At 47.6% G+C, this 20,181-nt stretch overlaps 1 protein-coding gene across 6 annotated transcripts in view; it reads right to left on the reverse strand.

Annotated features, from left to right (window-relative positions):
- The window catches only part of USP34 (ubiquitin specific peptidase 34), a 438,538-nt gene that overhangs the window by 236,305 nt on the left and 182,052 nt on the right, over positions 1-20,181 (reverse strand). For all 6 annotated transcript variants that reach the window (XM_063918244.1, XM_063918241.1, XM_063918240.1 and 3 more), the window contains 3 exons: positions 6,377-6,460; positions 5,494-5,580; positions 3,627-3,827 (listed from right to left, as the gene is read on the reverse strand). In XM_063918244.1, coding sequence (XP_063774314.1) covers positions 3,627-3,827; positions 5,494-5,580; positions 6,377-6,460 — 372 coding nt within the window. The remainder of the gene's footprint in view (positions 1-3,626; positions 3,828-5,493; positions 5,581-6,376; positions 6,461-20,181) is intronic.

The raw sequence follows: 20,181 nt of genomic DNA on the forward strand, positions 1-20,181 counted from the left end.
CTTTTATGTCCATGGACACTATGAACTCCCGTTGTTCCAGTCCCGCAATAAATGACTGTATTGATTCCATCTTGACTCTGTAAACTGTCAGGAATTGATTTAACAATTTTAAATTGAAGATTGGCCTGACAAACCCGACTTTGGCAAGTCGGGACAGGCATAATTACTTCTGTCTGAAGTAACTTTTGAATAGCCATATCTAATGCCCTCGCTCTTTGAGGGCACCGAGGAAGGCCTGTCGTAAAGAATGGACTGTGAGGTCTGCTGAGAAAGTCTATTTTGTAACCCTGGGAAATATTGTTTATCCAGACTTCTGGTGAGGTTTCGGCCCAGGTGTCCTGAAACCTTTCCAACTGTGCGCCCACCATAGGAGACCCAAGGTGAGCTGGGAGACTGTCGTGCCATGGCCTCGTTAGCAGGTTTAGAGCCCTGTTTTCGCGTGATGCTATCCTGCTAGCATCCTTTGTAGCTTGGCAAATGTATGTGGCCGACTCCCAAATATGCTCTGCCAGTCTATTTCTTCCTGGCTATTATCTTCCGCCACTGTCTGAACAATTTGGCCAGCCCATGCTACAATAGCCTTGTTCACCCAAGCACTCATAATCGTAGGTCTTTGCGAGGCTCCTGCAGCCACAAAGTTAGATTTTAGTGCCGTATCCAACTTAAGATCTGACACATCTTCTAGTGTAGTCACGTTTGGTATCCGTAAGATGGTCTTCTTTGACAGTCTAGCCAGGGAGGCGTCCACAATCAGCGGAACCTCCCACTTAGACATGACACCCTTGGGCAGTGGGTAATTAGCCGTAAACTTTTTGGGAATTTGGAAGCATCTATCCGGCTGCTTCCATGCTTCACCCATTTGATCTTGGAGAGTCTGAGGAATCGGAAAAACAGCTGCTAACGATTTCTGAGACTTAAAAAGATTTCAGGCTCCTTAACCTCTTCTTCTTTCAAATTAAGGACCTGTTTACCGCTTGAATAAGGGATTCTAATCCCTTGACCTCAGCATCTTCCTCCTGAGGATTAACTTCAATTATTGCCTCAACTGATTCCACCACATCCTCATCCTCCAGGAGGCCCTCCAACTCTTCCTGCAGGAGAGGAAGGGGTCTCTTTACCGCTTTACGCACATTCTTTTCTGCCTGTGCTGGCGGAGTAATTCTAATTAGGAATTCCTCCATAGTTTTGGAAAAACCCGCCGCCCATTCTAAATACTACTTGCGGGATTCTGCCATTTCCTTTCCTGAAGGACCACTACACCCAGGTTGAGTGTCCACTCCCACACCCCGGAGCTGCCAACATTAGTGCTCTTTTTCTCACATTTAGAGCATACATAACAAGTCTTTGTGGTCATGGTTGGTGCTTTTGACATGTTAAAACACTCAGCAGTACTTTCACCTTATTAGAATAGGTGGAGAAAGACCGTAGGGATAGAGGGAGCAATGAAAATTAGGAATTAGGAGTCATTAGGAGTCACACAGTTGGAATTATATTAAAAACTAAAAAAAAAAATTTTTAAACCAGCCTGACGTTTACAACCCCCACACCACCAACTGTTGGTACAGCTTGAATTGACCAGGTTGAGAAATCTGGTGCTCGTCCTCCACAGGACCTGTCAGCAGTGTCCTTTGGAAGACAAACATATACTGTTAAATGAGTTAACTTCAAAATGATCTTAGCAGTCTATCAGCGCTCATATGGGATAGCCTGTCTGACTCTTTCCACCAGTAAATCACAGCCCATATACATATAACACTAGGAAATTTACATGGCCGCAGTATAAAGCTATGTTTCCCCTTCTGTGACAGAGCTACTATTATGCCCGCCTCCCCAGCGAGGAAAGCCCGCTCCATCTGCGCGCCTGATAGGGAAAACAAAATGACCACAACTAAAGCTTTTTAGTCACCTCGCAGCCTGATCCTAAAGCACCGAGACCAAGCCTCTGCCAGTCTGTCGCATACGCGCCATCAGGCAGCCCTACAAAGCTCTATGCAGCCGCGCAAATTCCTCCTGTTCCCCCCCCACTGGACGCGCTCTGAATGTCTCACCAGAGCCCTCGTCCTGGCTGTCTGCGCCGCTTTGCCACTGTCTCCCCGGTTCCTGCGCACTCAGCGGTGACGTCAGTGGCTTAACCGGCTGCCCTCTAGTCAACCTACATAGTACGCTTCTTAAATAATGCTGCCTGTGTGGAGATCTACACCTGACTTGCTTGGGGGATTTGGCTGCCCTGCTGCCTGCAATGCCTGCCCCCTGCCCAGGTACTCTCTGCTTGTAGATCTTCTGAGTGAGATACAGATCCCTTCCACCAGGATCTTTGTCTCACATATACTACTAAGTTTAGTTGTGGTAACATTCGCATTCCTTTCAGAAAGGATGGATCAGCCCCACTGCAATCTTAAAAATCACTTATGGAGACAGAGCTCCTTTCTTGTGCTGCTACCTCCAGCACAATTTTTCAAACTGGAGGGATGGGGGGGTTGGTGGTGTAAAAGGGGGAGGAGCCATCTGTGGGGGGAAAAAATTGTATTACATTGTGCTACCTCCAGTCTGCATCCTTCACACCCCAGCTGTCTAGCTCTCCAGTGTCCCCGAGTGGATGATAGAGAAATTAAAAACACAAAGTATTTGGAATGAACCACTATAAAAATCAGTCACACGTGCCCGTGCTCCTCGCTATCCCTAAAACATTGGTCACTTGCGCGAGACTGCGTGCTGAAGTGAATCAGGCCAGAGTGACTTACAGTAAGTCACTGAACTTTCCTTGAGAAATGGAGCAAAATTGAACTCTTATTAGCTGTATATTACTCATTTCATGATCATTCAAACTAAGAAAACACCTTTAGAATAGTGTAAGAGGACCCTTTAAAAGTGCTTTGTTCTTCTTATATTTGTCTAATGAATATTAAGAGATAAGTGTATTTAAGTACTGGAAGAGGCTTTTGGATGAAGGGGGTTATCCAGTCAGCTTGCAGAGGTCCCATACTGTCTTACACTAACACACATATATACATATAGGGTCTGAAAGAGAGAGACAGTGTATCACAAACAAATAGGGTTTGATTGCCACACATACACACTCACAGAGAGACAGTGTCTTACATACACACAGGGTCTGACTGACACACACACTCACAGAGAGACAATGTTTTGCGTACACACAGGGCCTGACTGACACACAGACAGACACTCAGAGAGACAATGATTTGCGTACACACAGGGCCTGACTGACAGATACACACAAACTCCCAGAACAGTGTCTCAGAGGATCTGACTGACAGACACATAGCCAGCCTGAACCACACAAGAGTACCCCCACCTCTGATACCTTATACACAGACCTGCAGTTCTCCTCACTGTTGAGCCATCAGCTGTGCTGTGGATTGAATGATGCCAGTTTTGGGTGGAAAATTCTGCGCGCAACTTTATCTGAATGTATTCTTTCATACTTTGCTTTTCGCTCACTTATGTTTACAATGTACCCCAAATGAAGTCAGAGAAAAGGGAGTACCCAAAATCCTATTTTCACACCTTTTTTCTCAGAAGAAATAAGTATGACGGCAAGATTTAATTTGTATATCATAGAAATGGAAACAGCATAGCTGTATACAAACGTCACGCAAAAGTACCTCTGTCAAACGGGGTATGTTGAGGCCCTTTGAGTGATCACCAGCGGACTTTCTCGATTTGCCAGGCCACGTTCTTTTTCTGTGGTTCTCAGCTATTCCTGACCAAGCAAACACGTCATGATATGCCAGATCCAGATCTGTTGGGTCCACAGCAAACTGACATATCAACTTGAGCAAACACGCTAAACAGTCCAGCTGCCACTGTAGAGATACAGATTGAATTCATAATAAACTGCACTTAAAACATAATTTCTCTTAATATGTATGCTATCACTCACGGGCAGGTCCCTATTTTCTGATGTTTATCTCTAGCACTACAATTGCTTCCAGTGTTAATTGCCTCATCATATACTCCCTTTTAGCGAAATGAACTATGCCCTCTCCCATAGCTAGACACAGGCTCATGGGAGTGCAGAACTGTCTTCCCCAATGACTCAGCCCCACTATAATTCTATATTCCTACCTAGCATATACACGTCCTGAACACACTGCGACTGGGACGCACAATGAGACTGCGCCGATTCATTTTATATATGACACTTGTGTATTGTATGTGACAGTCTGTATACGGAGCAGAATAAAACTTATATTGGAAAAAAGCAGAGGCTGCTACATTGTAGCACTTCACATACAGATTCAGAAACTCAGTCGCACACAGATATACACGCGTTATATCAAATTAATAAGCGCTGTGACTAAGACGTTAATCGTCAAAAAAAGAAGCAAAAGATGCCCAACGGTAGAAGATTCTCGCGCGTCCTGGATTGCCAATAGGGTCTGTTTGCCGTGACTGCAGCAAAAATGTATGAGGACACATCTGTACGTCAGTTTATTAATGAGTGCTGTTCGAAAGATACTGTATGCAGTTAATATGCTGCTGATGCCTCAAGTTTTACTGTTACTTTGTGGTACCTTAAACATTTACAAGAATAATTATTTCTCATTTGCATTTATGCCGAAAAGTGACTACCAGGGGACATATTAAAATGAAAGAAATGGTAAGAGAAATTGTTGCAGCTTTATTTCATGGTTATTATATTATCTATAACACATTACCACCTCCCACAATACATATGATTGTAAAAGTGGTTAAATATTGTTGCTTTTACTTACAATATTGTTTTGCATTTGTAAATATTTTCTTTTAAAAAGACAACTGCACAGAATGTTTGCATGGAATTGCTGCCAAGAGCAACAAATTCACAATGGGAAGAAGTACTGTTGTGAACCTCAGTCACTAGTTTTTCTATGATGTATGACTGAGCCTTGTAGAGATAATTGCAGGTTATAATAGTCACTGTCATTGTAGAATAGTGCTCTGGAGAGACGCTTCGGTAAAGCTACTGCAGTGTAAGTTGCTGTGTAATCACAAATGATACCCCTTTTCCACTAGCTTTTTTAAACACTGGTAAATGCGCGGGGGCGCGCATTTACCCGTGTTTTTCCCTAGTGGAAACGGGTCCCCCGGCAAATTCCCGGATCAAGTGATCCAGGAATCCTACCCTGGTAGCTAGCCGGGTTGAACACGTGTTCAACCCGGCTAGCTGTCTAGTGTGAACGGGAGCCGTGTTGAGGCGACACGGCTCTCGTTCACAGTGCATAGGGAGGGCGGCGCTGAGAGATCATGTGATCTGCGGCGTCACTAGCGCGTCCCCAACCCGGCAATTGCCGGGTTGGTGAGCGCTGTCTGCAGGGGGCTGTAGCACGGGTCGCAGGGGGCTGTAGCACGGGTCGCAGCCGTGTCAGGCGACGCGGCTGCGACCCGTGCTACGCTAGTGGAAAAGGGGTATAACAGTAGTCATTAATGTGAAACTCTTATAAAGAACAAAGGGACAAAACTACGCTAATCTATAACTTTGGTACTTACCACAGTCCATGATTCATGTACTTTGGGCTCCAGAATCCCAGAATTGAAGATTTCTATTAGCTGTTGTAGACCCCCTGCAGCAACAAACTAAAGATACACTGCAAGTCACAATTTATTACACTAGTATACAAAGAAAGGAACACAATTGGAATCCCTTTTTCTAAATGAATAACTATTATACAGAGATGGCATTATATTCTCTTTATGATGATCCAATAATATATACTTTGCAGTTTATTTATTTATTTATTTTTTAAGGGTATTTTAGAAATAAAACACAAAATTAAATTAAACTTCTAAAGAAATTTTTGAAACGAGTTAAAGCTATAAACAAAATCTGCAGCAATATTGAGTTAGAAGATAAACCGTCAGAAATGAAATACAGGTTGAGTATCCATTATCCAAAATGCTTGGGACCAGAGGTATTTTGGATATCGGATTTTTCCGTATTTTGGAATAATTGCATACCATAATGAGATATCATGGTGATGGGACCTAAATCTAAGCACAGAATGCATTTATGTTTCATATACACCTTATACACACAGCCTGGACGTAATTTTAGCCAATATTTTTTATAACTTTGTGCATTAAACAAAGTGTGTCTGCATTCACACAAATCATTAATCTTTCATATACACCTTATATACACAGCCTGAAGGTAATTTAATACAATATTTTTAATAACTTTGTCTATTAAACAAAGTTTGTGTACATTGAGCCATCAAAAAACAAAGGTTTCACTATCTCACTCTCAGTCAATAAAGTCCGTATTTCGGAATATTCCGTATTTCGGAATATTTGGATATGGGATACTCAACCTGTATTGTAAAATTATGTTGTATAAAAGTATTACTTTAGGACTATATTACTAAAACTGTACCTTGCAGCTCCATGTGTTTTTACTGTTCTCAATCTGATCTTCACTAGAGTCATCGGAGTCTGGATACAAATCGCTATAACTGCCCTGTAAGGAGTAACACCATTTACTAATTTTAAATAAACCTCTGTGTTAACTTTCTGCAAGTTACAAATGTGAAGCGCACTTATCATACAACTCAGTAAATTGGCACATACAGTAGGACGTTAACTTCAAGCATTGCTAATGTCCGACTGCAATGTCAAGATCAATAAAAGGAGATTTAAGTGCTTACCTTTTCTTTGAGATACATAAAGGCTTAGAGAGTGGGTATAGACTGTACAGGAGGAGACTGGGCAACTACTAGTTAACTTTTATTCTAGGCTCCTTCTCCCCTATACCACGCCCCGAGCCTCAGGCCACCAATTAGTAAGCAAGCCCAAGGTAGGAGCAATAAGGAAGATAAGGAAAACCAGCACTCAAGTCCAAACCATACACATAAGATGCGGATATGGGAAGCAAAGCTAAAAACCCTGCAAGCCAGGTGCATTAGGGTGGGCGCCCTGTGTCCCATATGGACCTTCAATGAAAGGATATAAAAGGTAAGCACATTAAACTCCCTTTTCTTTCAATCCATAGGGGACACAAATTTAGACAGTGGGCCATTCCAAAGTTATTTTCCTAAGGGAGGTGTCCCGCTCTTCAGCTGCATTGAGTACCCTTCACCCAAAAGCCGCATTAGCAGAAACAAAATGTGTAAATTTATTAGAACCTGATGAACGTATGGTTAGAGGACCACGTGTCTGCTTTACAAAGCTACTCCGCAGAGGCACCATGTCGAACTGGCTAAGAAGTTCCCACCGTCTGGGTGGAATGAGTTACTGCGGCCGGGGCAGGGTGGACCGCAGCAAAGAAAGCATGGCTGATGGTTAAAAGGAGCCATCTGGCAGTCTATTTAGTAGGTGGCCATCCCTGTTTGTGAAAGTCAGAGGACAAATGAAAACTCCGACTTATGGACATCAAACATCCTGTCAACACAAATCTGGAAGGCCCGCAATACATCGCAGCAGGCTTCCTCCGGTGAAAACCAGGTGCATGAAATGCAGGAACCACAATCTCCTGGTCGATATGAATCGCAAAGCATAGCCCAGTCCAACTGAAAAAACAATATGCAGAGCAACAAGATAACAAGCTCAGGTCCAACACCCGCCGAGTCGACACTATGGCAAGCAGGAAGACAATCTTCCACGTAAGCAAATGACCACAGAATCCAGAGGATCCAAAAGTGATGATTAAAGAGCCCAAAGAACTAGAGAGACGTTCCATGGAGCCACCGGAGAAAGAAAATGTGGGCTGCACGTGGAAGACACCCTGCAGAAAGTCCGAACATCAGGTAACGGCGCAATCTGTTTCTGGAAGATGACCGAAATGGCTGAGACCTACACTTTTAAGGTAGACCGGAGGCCCAAATCTAGACCCATCTGTAGAAAGGAGAGGACCCGCGAGAGTTGAAACGATCTAGGGTTAAAACTTCTAACCAAACACCAGGAAAATTGGGATTTTTGTTTACTTACCGTAAAATCTCTTTCTCTGAGTCCATCTGGGGGACGCTGCGCCGTTACTTGTGGGTTAGAGGTGTGTGGTAGTGGAGTTTGGCACAGAACTATCAAAAGCTGACTCCTCCCCCCTCTAACCCCTCCCATCTCCTTCCTGCTCAGCCCTGTTCAGTTAACGTTTAGCCAAGCCAAAGGAGATAGACCAGAATAAAAAATTAACCAATTAAACCAGACAAACTATGGGAGGGATCGCAGCGTCCCCCAGATGGACTCAGAGAAAGAGATTTTACGGTACGTAAACAAAAATCCCAATTTCTCTGTCCTCCATCTGGGGGACGCTGCGCCGTTACTTGTGGGACTTCCCAAAGCAAGCTAATGAGAGGAGGGAGACGTTGACGGCATAGCCGTCTGTAAAATACGACGCCCAACAGAGGCAGTCTCCAAACCAACCGTATGAAACCGGTAAAACTTTGTGAACGTATGGACTGACGACCTAGTCGCCGCCCTGCATAGTTGCTCAACAGATGCACCACCGCGAACAGCCCAAGACGCTCCAACTGCTCTAGTCGAATGAGCCCTAATTGAGTCAGGGACCGAAACGTTTGAGGACACGTAAGCCTGTCTGATGGCCGAAGTTACCCAACGGGCCACAGTGTTCTTAGAGGCAGGCCAACCTCGTTTGGGAGCATCAATCAATACCAACAAGGAATCCGTGCGAGACAAATAAATACGTAAGGCCCGAACATCATCCAAGAGAGCCAAATGGGAATCTTCCCCCTGAGAAGATGACGGATTAAAAGCTGGAAGAACGATGTCCTGATTTAAATGGAATGCTGAAACAACCTTTGGAAGAAATGAAGGCTTTGTCCGCAGAACCACCCGATTTTCATTAAACACTAACAAGGGCGGCGTGCAAGAAAGAGCCGCCAACTCAGACACTCGTCTAGCTGAGGCAATAGCCAAAAGAAAAACAACTTTTTGTGTTAGATAACGTAGTTCCACAGATTCTAGAGGTTCAAATGGAGAATTTTGAAGGGCCTTAAGTACCAAGTTTAAATCCCAGGGAGGAATCGGAGGAACAAAAGGTGGTTGAATTCGAAGTACTCCCTGCAGGAATGTTTGAACCTCTGGGATGATTGCTAATTTCTTTTGAAAAAGAACCGACAAGGCCGAAACCTGACCCTTCAGGGAAGAAAGTTTTAAACCCTTGTCAAGACCCTCCTGGAGAAAGGAGAGCAGGCGAGGAAGTCTAAACAAATGCGGAGTCAAGTTCCTTTTCTCGCACCAAGCAATGTAAATACGCCATACTCTATGGTAAATGCCAGAAGTCACCGGTTTTCTAGCCCGAATCATTGTCTGAACAACCGCACGAGAAAGACCCTTTGCCTTCAAAATGTTGGATTCAAGAACCAAGCCGTCAAAGCCAGCCGATTTAAATCTGGGTGGCGACAAGGTCCTTGAAGAAGAAGATCTGGTCGCAGAGGGAGGCGAAAGGGATCTCCGACGACCATGCTGCTTAGAAGAGTGTACCACTGTCGGCGCGGCCAATCCGGAGCCACCAGAATTACTGCAAGGCCTTCTCGCCGAATGCGTTGGAGTAGACGTGGAAGCAATGGAATTGGCGGGAACACGTAACCCAGCTGAAATTGCCACGGAGCTGTTAGTGCATCGATCAGAAATGCTTGAGGATCCTGAGTTCTTGATCCGTAAAGAGGAAGTTTTTTTGTTGAGGCGTGACGCCATCAGGTCTATGTCTGGCATTCCCCAGCGATTCACTAGAGAAAGAAACTTCCTGGTGAAGTTCCCATTCTCCCGGATGAATCGTGTGACGACTCAAAAAATCTGCCTCCCAGTTTTCGACTCCCGGAATGACAATTGCTGAAATCACGGGAATCCAATGCTCCGCCCACGTGAGAATCTGAGCAACCTCTCTCATTGCGGACCAGCTGCGAGTTCCTCCCTGTTTGTTGATGTAAGCCACTGCCGTGGCATTGTCGGATTGCACCCGAACTGGATGGCCTTGCACCATGGTCTGAATCCGAATGAGAGCATACCGGATCGCTCTCAATTCCAGAATGTTGATCTGTAGTTTTGACTCTTGAGTGCTCCAGCGCCCCTGTAAATGATGAGTCTGGAACACTGCTCCCCAACCGCTGAGGCTTGCGTCCGTGGTTACCATCATCCAAGACCAGACCGTGAACGGCGCACCCTTCCTCAGATTGTGACTGTGAAGCCACCAGTAGAGCGACTGACGAGTCCTTATCGACAAGCGTATCAACTGCAGTTCGAGACGTGAATCCGTCCGAGTCCAACAGTGGAGAATCTGAGCTTGAAGAGGTCGGGCATGAAATCTGGCGTATGGAACTGCCTCGAATGAGGACACCATCTTGCCCAGTACCTGCATGCATCTGAGGACTGACACTGCCGGCAATTTTAACAGGGTTCTGATTCTGGCTTGTAAGTCCTGAATCTTGTCTGTAGGAAGAAACACCCTCTGGCTGTTGGTGTCGAATAGAAGACCCAGAAAAACCATTTTCTGTGACGGGAGTAAAGACGACTTTGGAAAATTGATTATCCACCCGAACGACTGTAGAGTCTCTGACGTTAGACGCAGGTTCTGAGTGAGAATCTCCGGTGACGGGGCCTTGATCAACAGGTCGTCCAAGTATGGGGTGATGTTGACCCCTTTGCAACGGAGAACTGCGACGACATGACCCAGGACCTTCGTAAAAACCCGGGGAGCCGTAGAGAGACCAAAGGGAAGGGCCCGAAACTGAAAATGCCACGGCCCTACTGCAAATCTCAGAAGGGATTGATGTCCTATCCAAATTGGAACATGTAGGTATGCGTCCTTTATGTCTATTGAAGCCAAATATTCCCCTGGCTCCGTGGCTGCGATAATGGAGCGAATGGATTCCATCCTGAATTTTTGGGATGAGAGGTACGGATTGAGAGCTTTTAGATTTAGAATGGGTCGAAACGAACCGTCCGGCTTGTCCACGAGAAAAAGACCCGAGTAAAAGCCCCGACCTCTCTGAGGAGCTGGGACCGGAAGGATTACTCCATTTTGTAATAATGTTGCTGTTGCCTGAAGGAGAGCTTGACGTCTGGAGGGGTCGTCTGGGAGAGGTGTGACAAATAGTCGGGCTGGGACTGTCTCTTCGAAGTCCAACATATATCCTCTGGAAATGACCCCCATTACCCACCGATCTGGTTTCGATAGGAGCCACACTTCCCTGAAGTGAAGTAAACGAGCCCCAACCTGTATTGATCCCTCCAGAGGGCCCGAAGCGTCATGCCTCAGGCTTGTCGGCAGGCTTACTGGCCGGTCTGCGAGTAGCCTGAGCTCCTCTACCTCTGAATGATCCCCTCCGTGGAAATCTGGAGAAGGGCCGAAAGGACTGGAAGTTACCTCTGCCCTGCGTACGAAAGGACCGAAATCTTGTAGGTTTTGGTTTGTTAGGAGCAGACGGAAGGAAAGGGCTCTTTCCTCCCGTAGTATCTGAAATGATCTTCTTTAACTCTGATCCAAAGAGAAACTCGCCTTCAAAAGGAACTGCCGTCAAGGTCTGCTTTGAGTCCGAATCAGCATTCCAAACCCTAAGCCAAAGAGACCGTCTTGCGGATACTGTTAAGGCAGAAACACGGGACTGTAGCGCCACCGAATCCAATAAGGCCTCACCCACGTAAGTAAGGGCCTCAGAAATCTGCTCTGCTAATTGAATGGCCTCCGTCGGATCGTCTGACTGCATCCCAGATACAACCTGTGCAAGCCACTCATCTACGGCTTTAAGCACCCAGGCACTCGCCAGAACTGGACGGAGAGAGACACCTGATAAGGAAAAATAAGATTTTACTTACCGATAAATCTATTTCTCGTAGTCCGTAGTGGATGCTGGGGACTCCGTCAGGACCATGGGGATTAGCGGCTCCGCAGGAGACAGGGCACAAAAATAAAGCTTTAGGATCAGGTGGTGTGCACTGGCTCCTCCCCCTATGACCCTCCTCCAAGCCTCAGTTAGGATACTGTGCCCGGACGAGCGTACACAATAAAGAAGGATTTTGAATCCCGGGTAAGACTCATACCAGCCACACCAATCACACCGTACAACTTGTGATCTGAACCCAGTTAACAGTATGACAACGTAGGAGCCTCTGAACAGACGGCTCACAACAATAACAACCCGATTTTTTTGTAACAATAACTATGTACAGTATTGCAGACAATCCGCACTTGGGATGGGCGCCCAGCATCCACTACGGACTACGAGAAATAGATTTATCGGTAAGTAAAATCTTATTTTCTCTAACGTCCAAGTGGATGCTGGGGACTCCGTCAGGACCATGGGGATTATACCAAAGCTCCCAAACGGGCGGGAGAGTGCGGATGACTCTGCAGCACCGAATGAGAGAACTCCAGGTCCTCTTTAGCCAGGGTATCAAATTTGTAGAATTTTACAAACGTGTTCTCCCCCGACCACGTAGCTGCTCGGCAGAGTTGTAATGCCGAGACCCCTCGGGCAGCCGCCCAGGATGAGCCCACCTTCCTTGTGGAATGGGCCTTGACAGATTTAGGCTGTGGCAGGCCTGCCACAGAATGTGCAAGTTGAATTGTGCTACAGATCCAACGAGCAATCGTCTGCTTAGAAGCAGGAGCACCCAGCTTGTTGGGTGCATACAGTATAAACAGCGAGTCAGATTTTCTGACTCCAGCCGTCCTTGAAATATATATTTTCAATGCCCTGACAACGTCCAGCAACTTGGAATCCTCCAAATCGCTAGTAGCCGCAGGCACCACAATAGGCTGGTTCAGGTGAAACGCTGACACCACCTTAGGCAGAAAATGAGGACGCGTCCGCAGTTCTGCCCTGTCCGAATGGAAAATCAGATATGGGCTTTTATACGATAAAGCCGCCAATTCTGACACTCTCCTGGCTGAAGCCAGGGCCAGTAGCATGGTTACTTTCCATGTAAGATATTTCAAATCCGCCGATTTGAGTGGCTCAAACCAATGGGATTTGAGAAAATCCAAAACTACATTAAGGTCCCACGGAGCCACTGGGGGCACAACCGGGGGCTGTATATGTAGTACTCCTTTTACAAAAGTCTGGACTTCAGGAACTGAAGCCAATTCTTTCTGGAAGAAAATCGACAGGGCCGAAATTTGAACCTTAATGGACCCCAACTTGAGGCCCATAGACAATCCTGTTTGCAGGAAATGTAGGAATCGACCCAATTGAAATTCCTCCGTGGGGGCCTTCCTGGCCTCACACCACGCAACATATTTTCTCCAAATGCGGTGATAATGTTGTGCAGTCACCTCCTTCCTGGCTTTTACCAGTGTAGGAATGACCTCTTCCGGAATGCCTTTTTCCCTTAGAATTCGGCGTTCAACCGCCATGCCGTCAAACGCAGCCGCGGTAAGTCTTGAAATAGACACGGTCCCTGCTGAAGCAGGTCCCGTCTTAGAGGTAGAGGCCACGGATCTTCCGTGAGCATCTCCTGAAGTTCCGGGTACCAAGTTCTTCTTGGCCAATCCGGAGCCACGAGTATCGTTCTTACTCCCCTTTGCCGTATAATTCTCAGTACTTTTGGTATGAGAGGCAGAGGAGGAAACACATACACTGACTGGAACACCCACGGCGTTACCAGAGCGTCCACAGCTATTGCCTGAGGGTCTCTTGACCTGGCGCAATACCTGTCCAGTTTTTTGTTGAGGCGAGACGCCATCATGTCCACCTTTGGTTTTTCCCAACGGTTCACAATCATGTGGAAGACTTCTGGATGAAGTCCCCACTCTCCCGGGTGTAGATCGTGTCTGCTGAGGAAGTCTGCTTCCCAGTTGTCCACTCCCGGAATGAACACTGCTGACAGTGCTATCACATGATCTTCCGCCCAGCGAAGAATCCTTGCAGCTTCTGCCATTGCTCTCCTGCTTCTTGTGCCGCCCTGTCTGTTTACGTGGGCGACTGCCGTGATGTTGTCCGACTGGATCAACACCGGCTGACCCTGAAGCAGGGGTTTTGCCAGGCTTAGAGCATTGTAAATCGCTCTTAGCTCCAGTATATTTATGTGAAGAGACATCTCCAGGTTTGACCATACTCCCTGGAAGTTTCTTCCCTGTGTGACCGCTCCCCAGCCTCTCAGACTGGCATCCGTGGTCACCAGGACCCAGTCCTGTATGCCGAATCTGCGGCCCTCTAACAGATGAGCACTCTGCAACCACCACAGAAGAGACACCCTTGTCCGTGGCGACAAGGTTATCCGCTGATGCATCTGCAGATGCGATCCGGACCATTTGTCCAGCAGATCCCACTGAAAAGTTCGTGCGTGGAATCTGCCGAATGGAATCGCTTCGTAAGAAGCCACCATCTTTCCCAGGACTCTTGTGCATTGATGCACAGACACTGTTCCTGGTTTTAGGAGGTTCCTGACAAGTTCGGATAACTCCTTGGCTTTCTCCTCCGGAAGAAACACCTTTTTCTGAACCGTGTCCAGAACCATTCCCAGGAACAGCAGACGTGTCGTCGGGGTCAATTGAGATTTTGGAAAATTCAGAATCCACCCGTGCTGTTGCAGCACTATTTGGGTTAGTGCTACTACGTCCCCCAGCTGTTCCCTGGACCTTGCCCTTATCAGGAGATCGTCCAAGTAAGGGATAATTAATACGCCTTTTCTTCGTAGAAGAAACATCATTTCGGCCATTACCTTGGTAAAGACCCGAGGTGCCGTGGACAATACAAACGGCAGCGTCTGGAACTGATAATGACAGTTTTGCACCACGAACCTGAGGTACCCTTGATGTGAAGGGCAAATTGGGACATGCTGGTAAGCATCCTTGATGTCCAGGGACACCATAAAGTCCCCTTCTTCCAGATTCGCTATCACTGCTCTGAGTGACTCCATCTTGAACTTGAATTTTTGTATGTACAGGTTCAAAGATTTCAGATTTAGAATAGGTCTTACCGAGCCGTCCGGCTTCGGTACCACAAATAGTGTGGAATAATACCCCTTTCCCTGTTGTAGGAGGGGTACCTTGACTATCACCTGCTGAGAATACAGCTTGTGAATGGCTTCCAATACCGTCGCCCTGTCTGAGGGAGACGTTGGCAGAGCAGACTTTAGGAACCGGCGAGGGGGAGACTTCTCGAATTCCAACCTGTAACCCTGAGATATTATCTGCAGGATCCAGGGGTCCACCTGTGAGCAAGCCCACTGCGCGCTGAAATTCTTGAGTCGACCCCCCACCGTTTCTGAGTCCGCTTGTAAAGCCCCAGCGTCATGCTGAGGGCTTTGCAGAACCCGCGGAGGGCTTCTGTTCCTGGGAAGGAGCTGCTTGCTGCCCTCTCTTACCCTTTCCTCTGCCTCGGGGCAGATATGACTGTCCTTTTGCCCGCTTGTTCTTATAGGACCGAAAGGACTGCGGCTGAAAAGACGGTGTCTTTTTCTGTTGGGAGGGGGCCTGAGGTAAAAAGGTGGATTTCCCGGCCGTTGCCATGGCCACCAGATCCGATAGACCGACGCCAAATAATTCCTCCCCTTTATACGGCAATACTTCCATATGCCGTTTGGAATCCGCATCACCTGACCACTGTCGTGTCCATAAACTTCTTCTGGCAGATATGGACATCGCACTTACTCTCGATGCCAGAGTGCAAATATCCCTCTGAGCATCTCGCATATAAAGAAAAGCATCCTTTAATTGCTCTAAAGTCTGTAAAATACTGTCCCTATCCAGGGTATCAATATTTTCAGTCAGGGAATCCGACCAGACCACCCCAGCACTGCACATCCAGGCTGAGGCGATGGCTGGTCGCAGTATAACACCAGTATGTGTGTATATACTTTTTAGGGTAGTTTCCAGCCTCCTATCAGCTGGATCCTTGAGGGCGGCCGTATCAGGAGACGGTAACGCCACTTGTTTTGATAAGCGTGTGAGCGCCTTATCCACCTTAGGGGGTGTTTCCCAGCGCGCCCTAACCTCTGTCGGGAAAGGGTATAATGCCAATAACTTTTTTGAAATTAGCCCTTTTCTATCTGGGTTAACCCACGCTTCATCACATACATCATTCAATTCCTCTGATTCAGGAAAAACTACAGGTAGTTTTTTCACCCCCCACATAATACCCCTTTTTGTGGTACTTGTAGTATCAGAGATATGCAAAGCCTCCTTCATTGCCGTGATCATATAACGTGTGGCCCTACTGGAAAATACGTTTGTTTCTTCACCGTCGACACTAGATTCAGTGTCCGTGTCTGGGTCTGTATCGACCGACAGAGGTAAAGGGCGTTTTACAGCCCCTGACGGTGTCTGAGACGCCTGGGCAGGTACTAACTGGTTTGAGGGCCGTCTCATGTCGTCAACTGATTTTTGTAATGTGCTGACATTATCACGTAATTCCATAAACAAAGCCATCCATTCCGGTGTCGACTCCCTAGGGGGTGACATCACCATTATCGGCAATTGCTCTGCCTCCACACCAACATCGCCCTTATACATGTCGACACACACGTACCGACACACAGCAGACACACAGGGAATGCTCTATTGAAGACAGGACCCCACTAGCCCTTTGGGGAGACAGAGGGAGAGTTTGCCAGCACACACCCAAGCGCTATAATATATATGGGAACAACCCTATATAAGTGTTGTATCCTTATAGCAGCTTAAATATAGTAATATCGCCAAAAAAAGTGCCCCCCCTCTCTGTTTTACCCTGTTTCTGTAGTGCAGTGCAGGGGGGAGTCCTGGGAGCCTTCCTCACAGCGGAGCTGAGCAGGAAAATGGCGCTGTGTGCTGAGGAGAATAAGCCCCGCCCCCTATTTCGGCGGGCTCTTCTCCGGAGATTGTGAGATCTGGCAGGGGTTAAATACATCCATATAGCCTCAAGGGCTATATGTGATGTATTTTTAGCCATAAAAAAGGTATTATACATTGCTGCCCAGGGCGCCCCCCCCCCCGCGCCCTGCACCCTCCGTGACCGCTGTGTGAAGTGTGCTGACAACAATGGCGCACAGCTGCAGTGCTGTGCGCTACCTCAGGAAGACTGAAAAGTCTTCTGCCGCCTGCTTCTGGACCTCTTCCATCTTCGGCATCTGCAAGGGGGGTCGGCGGCGCGGCTCCGGGACAAACCCCAGGGTGAGACCTGTGTTCCGACTCCCTCTGGAGGGGTGGTCTTCTGTATGCCGGCGGTCGGGCTCCCGGCGCTCAGTATACCGGCGCCGGGAGCCCGACCGCCGGCATACCGACACTTATTTTCCCTCGTGGGGGTCCACGACCCCCATAGAGGGAGAATAAAATAGTGTGGCGCGCGTAGCGCGCCACCGTGCCCGTAGCGTGGCGAGCGCAGCGAGCCCGCAAGGGGCTCATTTGCGCTCGCCACACTGTCGGTCAGCCGGCGGTCGGGCTCCCGGTGCCGGTATGCTGGGCGCCGGGAGCCCGACCGCCGGCCAGCCGTAGTGAACCCCTCTGGAGCTAATGGTGTCCAGTAGCCTAAGAAGCCAATCCATCCTGCACGCAGGTGAGTTCACTTCTCTCCCCTAAGTCCCTCGATGCAGTGAGCCTGTTGCCAGCAGGACTCACTGAAAATAAAAAACCTAAAAACTTTTTCTAAGCAGCTCTTTAGGAGAGCCACCTAGATTGCACCCTGCTCGGACGGGCACAAAAACCTAACTGAGGCTTGGAGGAGGGTCATAGGGGGAGGAGCCAGTGCACACCACCTGATCCTAAAGCTTTATTTTTGTGCCCTGTCTCCTGCGGAGCCGCTAATCCCCATGGTCCCGACGGAGTCCCCAGCATCCACTAGGACGTTAGAGAAACATAGATTTTAGTAATGCTTCTATCTTCCTATCGGTAGAGTCTTTTAAAGTCACAGACTGTACTGACGGAATAACCGTAGCTTTTGCTAAATGCGAAATAGGAGCGTCTACCTTTGGGGCAGTCTCCCAAAATTTTGTATCCTCCTCTGTAAAAGGATATAGAAATTTTAACTTTTTAGGAGCCTGGAAACGAGAATCCGGTTTTAGCCAGGGTTCTTTTAAAATATCCGCAAAGTGCGAGTAAGAAGGGAAGGCAGTAACCTGTCTCTTCTGTCGTTTGAAGAAAGGGGAAGAAGTCTCGGCTACTGCCTCATCCTGAATATTAAGGGTCTGACGAATGGCTTCGATTAGTAGCCTAACACCTGAACTAGTAGATAATTCCTCATCTTCCCAAGCCGAATTTTCGTCCCATTCAGGATCTACCTCCCCTTCTTCCAATGGAGATGTCAGAGTATCCAACTCCTCTCCCGGAAACGTAATAGCGGGCAACGGCTGCGTTCGCTTAGAAGCCGCCGAACTACTGGCAGAATTTACAAATTTATTTACAGACTGAGTCAAATCAGTGAGACACTTTCCCATATTCTGGGCCCACAGCGGTTCCACCTGAGTCTGGGCCAAAGCTGCTTCCGACCTTGACTGACGCAAATCTGAAATTGCATCCACCATGGCCTTGACCCAAGGGGGCATTGACTGATCTGTGGATCTGCCCTGCTGATCTGCCGCTGGTGCACCAGAGCATGATGTACAGAGGGTCCCTGCGTCAGCACTCCCCTTAGCCAGCTTTGTGCCACATTGTGAAGATGAGAAATAAACCACTGAGGTTGTTTTTCCCTTTGCAGGTTTCTCTGGCTTACTGGTCATCCTGTACTCTGGTGTACTATGTCTTGTCCCCCAAGTTTGTGTGATCCCCCCCCCCCCTCTTATACTTGTGGTTTTTGTGTAAGTGTGATCCCCCTCCGTAGCACAGCGTCCCCCCGTCTGCAGGCAGAGAAGATGGCGCCGTGAACAGCAGCGCGCGGGCAGAGCTGGGCGGGAAGACGGCTCTGCCCGCCTGACGTAACTCCTCTCTCTCTCCGGCAAAACCGGAAGTTCGGCTCCCGTGCGCCGCTACACAGAGCGGTTGTCACGGCAGCACAGCAACGGTCCTAGGGAGTGAATAACACCCTCCCGGACCTAAACACAGTCCGCCCCCACCGCATTCCATCCCTGTCTGTGGATGGTCGCGCGCGCTCCGGGGGGGGGGGGGGGGGGGGGGGGGGGAGAGAAACGGCGGCCGCATGCTGTATAGATAAGGATAAAATCCCCAGGCAATAGGAAATAGGGACAGCCCAATACTGTCAGTGACAGATTGTGGCTGTCCAGTACCTGATTCTGCTTTCTTCTCTGAAGGCCCCAGTGACCAAGGTATAGTGGCCTCCATGCAGCAGTCTGGAATGGGATACTAACCCCTTCCACTGTTATACCTGTCACCTGTAAACAGGGACTAGGTACTTGTCAAAAGAAATAAAAATAAACAGAAAATCTAAAGAGAAATAAAAACTGTGTCTGTACCCCACAGGCACAAAACTAAAACTGGACAGGGCTGAGCAGGAAGGAGATGGGAGGGGTTAGAGGGGGAGGAGTCAGCTTTTGATAGTTCTGTGCCAAACTCCACTACCACACACCTCTAACCCACAAGTAACGGCGCAGCGTCCCCCAGATGGAGGACAGAGAAATACTGGCAGTAGATGGTTTACAGGCATTCAGCATAGTAAGAATGACTGATATGGAGAACCCCTTAGTTCTGGACGACTGTCTCAAAATCCAATCTGTCAAAAGAGAAACAGGCCAAATCCAGATGGAAGCATGGGCACTGAGACAGGCGGACTAGCCGTAGAGGATGACGCAGTGGTGATTTGATGGAGAGGCCTAGGAGATCAGCGTACCAAGTCGTTCATGACCAATTGAGAGTTACAAGGATCACAGTGCCACCCTCCAACTTAAATTTGCAGAAGTGGAATCAAAGAGATTGGGTGAAGATGTACATGAGATGGACGCTAAGGCGTCTACCAGAAGAGCTCTTGGATCACTGGTACATGGGCAGTACCTTGGGCAGCTTGTTATTGGGACGAGACGCCATCAAGGCACTGTTGCCGGACCGCTGTAAGTATGGAACTTTTATTCCTTTAATTTGAACACAAGTGAAATTTATAAAAACTACCTGGCCCCTGAAGAACTTTACTTTTTTCCATTTTTCTTCTAAACCAGTATGCCAATTTGCTGTTAAGAAACAGCTTGTGATTTTCTTATCGACATCCAATTGGCATAGGATCAATTTGGCTCGCAGGCCATTGATTAAAACTTGCTTTTTTGTATGCATACAAACCTGAGAGTGAGAATTTTGCAACAATGTTGCATTTTATAGAAGTTTCTCTGACTGTAATACGTTGTTTCTAATTGAGTAGTATGATTTGC

The sequence above is a fragment of the Pseudophryne corroboree genome, chromosome 4, assembly GCF_028390025.1.
Source record: "Pseudophryne corroboree isolate aPseCor3 chromosome 4, aPseCor3.hap2, whole genome shotgun sequence".
NCBI lineage: Eukaryota > Metazoa > Chordata > Amphibia > Anura > Myobatrachidae > Pseudophryne > Pseudophryne corroboree.